The following is an 11,023-nucleotide window of genomic DNA, read 5'->3' as shown; positions in this document are numbered from 1 at the left end:
ATCCATCTACCATCAGCCCTTCTATCCATCTATCATCCGCCCTTCTATCCATCTATCATCCATCCTTCTATCCATCTTTACATCCATCAATATATCTCTAAATCTATCTATTATAGCAGAGATGAACCTATATTCAGCTTCCAGAGGTATCATGTGGACTAAGCTGCCCAATTGTTCAGTCCCACATCGTCAAACTTTCAGAATATATCACTCTAAACTTTTCCACGTGATTAGTCTTCTTCATTGAGTCTCTCGTTCTCATCCACAATGTATCATCTCGGCTAAAGAGTAAAGTTAAGTACACACACACTGGTCACTGGTCTCGGAAGATTCATCATGGACCCAGGAGAATGGAATCATCATGGGACAATGTTTTCAATGTTGACCAGACCACACACTTGAAATTGAGGAGACGACGACGTCTCGGTCCGTCCTGGACCAATAAGTCGATTCAGCCAAGTGTTTTTACAGCCACGTTATTGTGACACATCATCTGCAATGTTCTCAATGTCTGATTATCTGCAATGTTCTCAATGTCTCATCATCTGCAATGTTCTCAATGTCTCATCATCTGCAATGTTCTCAATGTCTCATCATCTGCAATGTTCTCAATGTCTCATCATCTGCAATGTTCTCAATGTCTCATCATCTGCAATGTTCTCAATGTCTCATCATCTGCAATGTTCTCAATGTCTCATCATCTGCAATGTTCTTAATGTCTCATTATCTGCAATGTTCTCAATGTCTCATTATCTGCAATGTTCTCAATGCTTACCTTCTTCCGGGTAAACATCAGTCCAGCCTTGTGATTTAAACAAGTGTCTCTTACCTACGTTGCTCTTCTACCACTTTATATCCATAGGTTTCAGGCGTATCACATGCACCAGTGGCACCAACAATAAGGATTTTTGTGTTCGCATTCTGTTGGCTGTTTACTGTTTTATTTCTACCAATCTTCAGTGTTGTTGACTAGCGGATTCAGTAAACAACTGCTAATGTCTCCGTTTATTCCTCCTACATAGGGCGCGTGATGTAGTCTTGGTCATTAGCAACTTGGGTTCACCAGAAATTGCCCCCTTGATCATCAGTGCTATCAACCCTCCGCTACTCTGTGTGCAGCGGAGCACACTGAACAGCTTTCTGAGGTTAGTGGTGAGTGCTTGGGGGTTGGGCTGTGAGGTGGAGTCGGGCTGAGGGGTGGAGTTGGGCTGTGGGGTGGAGTCGGGCTGTGAGGTGGAGTTGGGCTGAGGGGTGGAGTTGGGCTGAGGGGTGGAGTTGGGCTGTGGGATGAAGTTGGGCTGTGGGGTGGAGTTGGGCTGTGGGGTGGAGTCGGGCTGTGAGGTGGAGTTGGGCTGTGAGATGGAATTGGAATGTGGGGGTGGAGTTGGGCTGTGGGGTGGAGTTGGGCTGTGGGGTGGAGTCGCTCTGAGGGGTGGAGTTGGGCTGTGGGGTGGAGTCGGGCTGTGAGGTGGAGTTGGGCTGTGAGGTGGAGTTGGAATATGGGGGTGGAGTTGGGCTGAGGGGTGGAGTTGGGCTGAGGGGTGGAGTTGGGCTGTGGGGTGGAGTTGGGCTGTGGGGTGGAGTCGCTCTGAGGGGTGGAGATGGGTTGAGGAGTGGAGTCGGGCTGTTGGGAGGAGTCGGGCTGCGGGGAGGAGTCCGGCTGAGGGGAGGAGTCGGGCTGAGGGGTGGAGTCGGACTGTGGGGAGGAGTCGGGCTGAGGGGAGGAGTCCGGCTGAGGGGAGGAGTCGGGCTGAGGGGTGGAGTCGGGCTGTGGGGTGGAGTCGCTCTGAGGGGTGGAGTTGGGCTGTGGGGTGGAGTCAGGCTGAGCAGTGGAGTTGGGCTGTGGGGTGGAGTCGGGCTGTGAGGTGGAGTTGGGCTGTGAGGTGGAGTTGGAATGTGGGGGTGGAGTTGGGCTGAGGGGTGGAGTTGGGCTGTGGGGTGGAGTCGGGCTGAGGGGAGGAGTCCGGCTGAGGGGAGGAGTCGGGCTGTGGGGTGGAGTCGCTCTGAGGGGTGGAGATGGGCTGAGGGGTGGAATTGGGCTGTGGGGTGGAGTTGGGCTGTGGGGTGGAGTCGCTCTGAGGGGTGAAGATGGGCTGAGGGGTGGAGTTGGGCTGTGGGGTGGAGTTGGGCTGTGGGGTGGAGTTGGGCTGTGGGGTGGAGTTGGGCTGTGGGGTGGAGTCGGGCTGAGGGGTGGAGTCGGGATGTGGGGTGGAGTTGGACTGAGGGGTGGAGTCGGGCTGAGGGGTGGAGTCGGGCTGAGGGGTGGAGTTGGGCTGTGGGGAGGAGTTAGGTTGAAGGGTGGAGTCGGGCTTTGGAGTGGAGTCGGGCTGAGAGGTGGAGTTGGGCTGAGAGGTGGAGTTGGGCTGTGGGGTGTAGTCGCTCTGAGGGGTGGAGATGGGCTGAGGGGTGGAGTCGGGCTGTGGGGAGGAGTCGGGCTGTGGGGTGGAGTCGGGCTGAGGGGTGGAGATGGGCTGAGGGGTGGAGTCGGGCTGAGGGGTGGAGATGGGCTGAGGGGTGGAGTCAGGCTGAGGGGTGGAGTTGGGCTGTGGGGTGGAGTTGGGCTGAGGGGAGGAGTCGGGCTGAGGGGAGGAGTCGGGCTGTGGGGAGGAGTCGGGCTGAGGGGAGGAGTCGGGCTGTGGGGAGGAGTCGGTCTGAGGGGAGGAGTCGGGCTGTGGGGTGGAGTCGTGCTGAGGGGAGGAGTCGGGCTGAGGGGAGGAGTCGGGCTGTGGGGTGGAGGAATGCTACGTAACTAAAAGTGGATGGACATATCTGAGTGGAGTGGGAGAGACGTTTGCCAGTTCATGCCTGTTTGGCTGGGGTGACAGAGAATTGAGGACAAGTTGAAAAGGAAAGGGGTGCCACGTATGAGGGCAAGAGCTGCATTGTTGGTCGTCATATGTGTATCTCTGGAGAAGGTTTAGAGTAAGTAAATAACATGATGGGTAAGGTGAGTACGAAAACAGCAAACTGGAAGAGTTAGGAGAACGTAGTAGGTAAGTGGAGGCATTGGGGTAAAACGTAGGGGGGTGGGGGGTGGTACGAGAGTAGGTAAGGGCTTGGGGCAATTCCTTGTGTGTCAGTCTTTGTCAACAGGAATAGAGAAAGAGGGGGAGAGTGGTCCTCTGTTGACTGTTGGTCTCCTCTTCCTTCTGGCCAGTTGCGGCCTATTGTCACGAGATGCGACCTGTTGCTCTTCTCTGGTGTGTACATTGCTCCTTTGGTCATGTTGTGTGTGAGTGTGTGTGTGTGTGTGTGTGTGTGTGTGTGTGTATGTGTGTGTGTGTGTGTGTGTGTGTGTGTGTGTGTGTGTGTGTGTGTGTGTGTGTGTGTGTGTGTGTGTGTGTGTGTGTGTGTGTGTGTGTGTGTGTGTGTGTGTGTGTGTGTGTGTGTGTGTGTGTGTGCGTGTGTGTGTGTGCGTGTGTGTGTGTGTATGTTTGTTTGTGTGTGTGTGTACTCACCTAGCTGTGCTTGCGGGGGTTGGGCTGTGACTCTTTGGTCCCGCCTCTCAACCGTGAATAAACAGGTGTACAGGTTCCTGAGTCTATTGGTCTCTATCATTGGGAGATTTTTTTCTACGCCTTCCTCCCTTAGGAGGTGGACTACAAGTTTAAAGGCTGCTCACGGCAGTTAAGCATGAGTCCAATAGAAAAAGGAAAAGCGGGAGCAAACCGCCAGGCCTCCACCACTAGGGGTGAAAACCTGTCCACAATAGGCCGCTGGCTCCTCCTAGTGTTATGATCTCAGCCTGCAGGAGAAACGAGTCTCCCTTCTTGAGAGTTATTCAGCAAGCCTGACCTAACTAGAAGGTCTAGCAAATATTGAGGTGATAACCCATGTGAAAAATGGTATGGTGGATTCAGTGAACAATTTGAGATTATGGGCAATGAAGTAAGGAAATAGATAAATGACTGGCTAGGAGATGTGGACATTTTGCTGGAGGCGTGAGGCTCGCTTCTGGAGGACCTTGACCTCACTTGAGTGCCAGACATCGCAGGGGGAAGCCGCGCTCCGTTTGAGCTCCCGCCAGAAGGGAACCCCTAGTGATATATCTCGAAGAGAAGAGAAGTGTGCGGACGTACCAGCTGTGGAATCGAGCTGGGAACGTTGTGGTCTCAAGTCCTGGTCGACGAGCAGATATTAAATCGCCCAGAAGCATTATTGTGGGCCGTGGGAGCGCCCTGACCAGACGCCGTCAGAGGAAAAGCGCCCTCGACCAGTTAATCTGTGGTAAGCACGATATACGCCAGTTCATAGTGATTGCATTGTAGTTGGTCGTGTGCCCAGCGACAGTAGCGATGTTTATTTATAAGTTAGACATGTTTTAATAAGGCAGAAGGCCTGAAATAGGAGAGTGAAGAGGGAGGAACACGGAGCGACGTCCGTCCTCTCTGAGCGCTGGCGGACGACTGAGGGAGCCTGGCTCCAGATGGAGGAAGACCCTCCCAGCGAGTGAGGACCGCCACCAGGCGAGGTGGAGTATGGACCCGCCCAAAACGGGGGAGTCCACTCTCACTGTATGTAGAGAACAGATAGAGGTTTGAGGCAAACATATTGTGTGAATATTTTTTGTTTATGTGTTAAAGGGGAACATTTTATTGGAGTGTCGATGGGTTGCAGGTTTGTCTTTTGGGGAAGAAGTTGCTGAGAACTTCGAAGCCAGCAGATGAAGTAGCTGATGAGACTCCAAGGTAGTGGAGCAGAGGACCTCGAGCTGTGAGGAGAAGCAGCAGTGAAGAGGAGTGTCACGTGCTTCTGTAGAGGTGGTGAAGCACCATAGTTACTCGAGGAAACTTCATGGTGTAGCAGCCAAGAGAGCTGTGGAGGAGCCTAGCAGAAGGGTGAAGCACCGTAGTTGCTCAAGGAAACTTCATGATAGCAGCCTGGAGGAGCTGCAGAGGATCCTGGTAGTGAAGCCCGGAAGAACCTAAAGAAATAGGGTAGTGAACTTCCAGAGGTGGAAGGGGAAGTTCTGGTGGATTACTAGTAGGGAGTTGATAGTGTTTGGTTGTCATTAGCGTGCAAGACGCAGTGAGAGGTGAGTGACTGTTGGCATTCTTGCGTCAAGGAGTTTTTTTTATACTGAAGTATCAATGAACATTTATACTGGTATATGTTATTGCATTCAAATGCTGGTTTTCTATATATATATGTTATCTTGCTGATGGTGCAACAGTGTGTAGGCTTGACCAACTTGAGGAAGTTAATAGTATCAGGTGGTGAACCAGGAGGTAGGATACCACTTGATAAGCTGATAATAGAGTTCTGATGGTATTGGAGTGCAACCTGATTGTGATATTATAGAGTATAGGATTCATTATTATTATATGTGTGTATGTATCGTGTATGTGCTTTCTTCAGTAAATGTGTCACAATTTGCTGGTGTTTGCCCTTGTCCTAGTGAGGCTTCCCAGGAGGTAGTAAAGAAGGAGAGAGAGAGAGAGAAAGAACCATGAACCACTGCTGTGGACAGGGTAGGAGGTAATACTAGTAAGTCATAGGGGGATTGAGGAGATCATATCTCATAAGGAGAGAGTGGGGAGTCACAGCGGCTCGAGTGGGTGTGTGCACGTGACGACGAGGCTAAGTGTTGGAGCCGCATCCCCTGAACGTGTGACGTTGAGCCCCTCTCCAAGAGCCAGAAGCGCCAAGGGTGATCTCCTAGTATAAGCACTCTACCGAGTTGTGGGTTGGGTTGTCCGTAGAGGAGGATCAACGACGACTACACCAACCAACCCACAGTCTATAATAAAATTGGGGGCCCGTCCGGGAGAGTGAACTGACACACCCACACCCTGTCCAAGAGTGGATTTGTACACCCTTGCTGAAATAAACTGTGTGACCGCAGGTGTATATTCTCTCTCTTGGGAAGACTCACAGGACAAAGATGGATAAGGTGCAAACGTTTGTGGAGTCAGGCAAGCCCGAGGACTTGGAAGGTTGCACGAGGGATCAATTGAAACAAATAGCAGAAAAATGTGGCATCAGGTTGAAAGCATCTAAAGTAGCTGGGATGAAGGATGAGATCCTGAGGCAGTTAAGAGCCAAAAGTGAAGCGGCAGAGCAAGGAGCCCAAAAAGGAGCTGAAAGTAGAAAGGAGGATGATGGGCAGGATGACGTGAGATCCCAGGGATCGAGTAGGAGCAGCAAGAGTAGCCGCAGTAGTAGGAGTAGCCGGAATAGGAGCTTGGAGAGATTCCAGTTAGAGCTCCAGATGCAGCGTGAGGACAAGGAGAGACAGTTCCAGCTGGAAAAGATGAAATTAGAACTGCAGATGAAAAATGAAGCCGAGAAGGAAAAAGAGAAAACCAGACTGGAAGTAGAAAAAGAGAAAACCAAACTGGAAGTAGAAAAAGAGAAAACCAGAGTAAGGGAACTGGAGTTGGAACAAGAGAAAGAAAAAGAGAAAGCAAGACTAGAGGTCGAAAAAGAAAAAGAGAGAACAAAACAAATGCAGATAGAAGCGAACAGAACCTTGGCTGAGCAAAGGATTGAACATGGGTTGCCAGAGAGCACCACCCAGGTATCACACCCACCAGATGTTAGGGTTAGGGAGAAGGACATTCCCTTGTTTGTGCCCGAAGAGGCAGAGAGCTTCTTCGAGCATTTTGAGAAAGTAGCCAGTATCAAGGAGTGGCCACAGGAGGAATGGGCCCAGCTGGTCCAGTTAAGATTGACCGGTGCAGCCAGGGAGGCATACACCCAATTGTCACTGGAAGAGTGCCAGGATTATGCCACGGTAAAGAGCAGCATTTTGCGCTCGTTTCAGTTAACCCCAGAAGCTTATAGGAAGCGCTTCAGAGAGATGATCAAAGTTGGAGCGTGTACGTTTGCTGAGACAGCAAGAGATCTGGAAAGACGATTCCAGAAGTGGATTGAGGCTGCTGGAGTTGGATCTTACGCTGACCTGAAGCAACTGATGGTCATGGAGAAGTTCTTGGAGATGATGCATCCCGAAACAAAGTTCAAGATCCAAGAAGCAGGGATAATGGAGGTGAAAGATGCCGCAGATAGGGCGGATATGATTACTGAAGCGTACAAGAGCTTAAGAGAGAACAGAGTGCAGAATGAGGTGAGACGCAGCAATGGCAGACCCAATGGAGTCTGGGGAGGAAGAAATTATGAAAGACCCAGAGGAACCTGGGGTGAGAAAAATTTTGATAAATGGGCAGATAAACGTAAGTACCCTAAAACTCAGAAGAGTAGGTCGCGCACTTCGTCTGAAAGTGAAGATGGAGGAGCTAAACGAGAAACTAATCGTTATCCAGGGAATCAAGAGTCCAGTAAAGCTCCACAGAGTACGAGTAGTACATCTGGCCCGAGGAACTCCAATACGAGTGGGCAGAGTCAGAGCTACTCGGGGGCGTATAGGAGAGATTTCTCCCAAATGAGATGTTACAATTGTAACGGATTGGGTCACGTGATGCGAGATTGTCGGCAGGGCAAGAGAGTTGTGACCCTGGCCATGTGTGACCCCCGAGGTAAATATACTAATGTGTTCCGAGACAAACCACAGAGAGCGAACTTAGTGAACGAGAGGTATAGGCCGTTCATGAGTAAAGGTTGGATCAGTATAAGAGGCCAACCTGAGGTAGAAGTTGGTATCTTAAGAGATACCGGAGCTAATCAGAGCTTGATTGCGAGAAGCCTGATTGGGGATGGTCGACGGTTAGCTGGCAGTGGGAAGGTGAAAGTATATGGGTTATTGTCTGAGAGTGACATGCCCGTATGTACTGTCCAGCTAAGGTCGGAATATGTGTCGGCGGAGGTGATGTTGGGAGTGTGCCCCGACATACCTATTCCAGGAGTCCAAGTGATCCTGGGGAATGACTTGTGCGGGACAAAGGTGTTGCCGAGAGTCGTAGCGGAGACTGTGCCAGAGGAGTGCCCAGAAGGCCACTGCACGTGTGGGACACCTGAGAGTGTGAACCTGACTGACATCCGAGGGGATGAGTCAGGAGACCGCCAAGCCATTGAGTGCCCTGTCTCGGTAGTGAGGAAGGCAGAGGTGGCCGACAAGGAAGACGCTGGAGAAGATGATACAGTGTCGATTCAACCAGTGGAAGATATCGATGTAGATATAGCATGGCTGTTTGACGAAGGGCCAGCCCAGGCAAATGGAGTCTCGGTGAGGTCGAAAGTGAGGATGACCCAGCCGAAGAAGAATCGTGTGAAGAGAGCGGACCTGAGTAGAGCCCAGACTGCTGAAATTAAGGGTCGGAAGGTGAATGCAACTGTGCTGAGTAGGAATGAGGAAAGATGTGGACAGACTGAGGACGAGAGTAGAGCGTCAAATTGTCCACGAGCACAGAGGCATATGGATAGTGGAGTTAAGTTGTTTGAGATGTCAAGAGTTGGCATGTTTCACAGAAAACGAGGAGGAGAGATGGTGAAGAGTGATAGCCGAGAAAATGAGAGGAGAAGAGACGGTATGTGTGGGGAGATGCTTACGAGCACTCTGGGAGAGGCAAGACGACGCGTACGGTCGAATGCTGTTGGATGTAGTACAGTGCCCGAAGAAACTTTTAGGGAACGAAGAAGAGTCGAAGGAGAAGAAATGGAGTGGTATAGAAGTGAAAAGTGTAGGAAGAGGATGATGATGCAAGCATGGAGGGATAGAAGAAAGCCGAGGACTCGATGGAAGTCAGACAGGATGAGATCTTGGATAAATGCGGAGACGCAAGGGAGGATCGTCGGTGAAGACGAGGAAGTGAAGTATGATGACAGGAGGCGGAAGTATAACGGCAGTAGATGGAAGTGTGAAGACGACAGAGGAGGTACAGACAGTAGATGTCTGACTCTGGACGGGAAGAGAAGAAGACGAGGAAACGGAGGGTGGAGACAGTAAGTAGAGTGGACCAATGGATTGCAGGCGTCCAAGGAGGACAGCCTAGCCAAGAGGTGCCAGAGAGGTCAAATCGTTTGTGAGAAGACCATGTTTCTGGAGAGTTGTGAGCCGGATGTTGCAAGGTGCAACGAATTATTTGTAGACTCCTAAGAGAGTATATGGGGTGAAGAACGAGACAGCGTGGTGGCGGATGTATTATCCCGAGCTTTGCCACTGGAATAACTCTCAAAAATAAGGGGAGGGGAGTGTTATGATCTCAGCCTGCAGGAGAAACGAGTCTCCCTTCTTGAGAGTTATTCAGCAAGCCTGACCTAACTAGAAGGTCTAGCAAATATTGAGGTGATAACCCATGTGAAAAATGGTATGGTGGATTCAGTGAACAATTTGAGATTATGGGCAATGAAGTAAGGAAATAGATAAATGACTGGCTAGGAGATGTGGACATTTTGCTGGAGGCGTGAGGCTCGCTTCTGGAGGACCTTGACCTCACTTGAGTGCCAGACATCGCAGGGGGAAGCCGCGCTCCGTTTGAGCTCCCGCCAGAAGGGAACCCCTAGTGATATATCTCGAAGAGAAGAGAAGTGTGCGGACGTACCAGCTGTGGAATCGAGCTGGGAACGTTGTGGTCTCAAGTCCTGGTCGACGAGCAGATATTAAATCGCCCAGAAGCATTATTGTGGGCCGTGGGAGCGCCCTGACCAGACGCCGTCAGAGGAAAAGCGCCCTCGACCAGTTAATCTGTGGTAAGCACGATATACGCCAGTTCATAGTGATTGCATTGTAGTTGGTCGTGTGCCCAGCGACAGTAGCGATGTTTATTTATAAGTTAGACATGTTTTAATAAGGCAGAAGGCCTGAAATAGGAGAGTGAAGAGGGAGGAACACGGAGCGACGTCCGTCCTCTCTGAGCGCTGGCGGACGACTGAGGGAGCCTGGCTCCAGATGGAGGAAGACCCTCCCAGCGAGTGAGGACCGCCACCAGGCGAGGTGGAGTATGGACCCGCCCAAAACGGGGGAGTCCACTCTCACTGTATGTAGAGAACAGATAGAGGTTTGAGGCAAACATATTGTGTGAATATTTTTTGTTTATGTGTTAAAGGGGAACATTTTATTGGAGTGTCGATGGGTTGCAGGTTTGTCTTTTGGGGAAGAAGTTGCTGAGAACTTCGAAGCCAGCAGATGAAGTAGCTGATGAGACTCCAAGGTAGTGGAGCAGAGGACCTCGAGCTGTGAGGAGAAGCAGCAGTGAAGAGGAGTGTCACGTGCTTCTGTAGAGGTGGTGAAGCACCATAGTTACTCGAGGAAACTTCATGGTGTAGCAGCCAAGAGAGCTGTGGAGGAGCCTAGCAGAAGGGTGAAGCACCGTAGTTGCTCAAGGAAACTTCATGATAGCAGCCTGGAGGAGCTGCAGAGGATCCTGGTAGTGAAGCCCGGAAGAACCTAAAGAAATAGGGTAGTGAACTTCCAGAGGTGGAAGGGGAAGTTCTGGTGGATTACTAGTAGGGAGTTGATAGTGTTTGGTTGTCATTAGCGTGCAAGACGCAGTGAGAGGTGAGTGACTGTTGGCATTCTTGCGTCAAGGAGTTTTTTTTATACTGAAGTATCAATGAACATTTATACTGGTATATGTTATTGCATTCAAATGCTGGTTTTCTATATATATATGTTATCTTGCTGATGGTGCAACAGTGTGTAGGCTTGACCAACTTGAGGAAGTTAATAGTATCAGGTGGTGAACCAGGAGGTAGGATACCACTTGATAAGCTGATAATAGAGTTCTGATGGTATTGGAGTGCAACCTGATTGTGATATTATAGAGTATAGGATTCATTATTATTATATGTGTGTATGTATCGTGTATGTGCTTTCTTCAGTAAATGTGTCACAATTTGCTGGTGTTTGCCCTTGTCCTAGTGAGGCTTCCCAGGAGGTAGTAAAGAAGGAGAGAGAGAGAGAGAAAGAACCATGAACCACTGCTGTGGACAGGGTAGGAGGTAATACTAGTAAGTCATAGGGGGATTGAGGAGATCATATCTCATAAGGAGAGAGTGGGGAGTCACAGCGGCTCGAGTGGGTGTGTGCACGTGACGACGAGGCTAAGTGTTGGAGCCGCATCCCCTGAACGTGTGACGTTGAGCCCCTCTCCAAGAGCCAGAAGCGCCAAGGGTGATCTCCTAG

The 11,023-nt window shown here is 50.5% G+C and overlaps 1 protein-coding gene and 1 long non-coding RNA gene across 2 annotated transcripts; one reads left to right on the top strand and one right to left on the bottom strand.

Moving 5' to 3' along the window:
* Positions 1 to 1,817: 1,817 nt before the first annotated feature.
* On the bottom strand, positions 1,818 to 3,007 carry LOC138363632 (soluble scavenger receptor cysteine-rich domain-containing protein SSC5D-like). The gene is made up of 2 exons (XM_069323000.1): positions 2,969 to 3,007; positions 1,818 to 2,723 (listed from the first exon to the last, which is right to left on the bottom strand). The coding sequence occupies exons 1-2, from the start codon at positions 3,005 to 3,007 to the stop codon at positions 1,818 to 1,820; spliced, it is 945 nt and encodes a 314-aa protein (XP_069179101.1).
* Positions 3,008 to 8,836: 5,829 nt separating this feature from the next.
* LOC138363408 (uncharacterized) lies at positions 8,837 to 10,736 on the top strand. Its single transcript, XR_011228062.1, has 2 exons — positions 8,837 to 9,588; positions 9,979 to 10,736. It is a non-coding gene; the product is annotated as an uncharacterized lncRNA (long non-coding RNA).
* The last annotated feature ends 287 nt before the right edge of the window (positions 10,737 to 11,023 follow it).

This window comes from Procambarus clarkii, chromosome 11 (genome assembly GCF_040958095.1).
Source record: "Procambarus clarkii isolate CNS0578487 chromosome 11, FALCON_Pclarkii_2.0, whole genome shotgun sequence".
In the NCBI taxonomy this organism is placed as follows: domain Eukaryota; kingdom Metazoa; phylum Arthropoda; class Malacostraca; order Decapoda; family Cambaridae; genus Procambarus; species Procambarus clarkii.
This window is presented reverse-complemented; position numbering and strand designations above follow the sequence as displayed.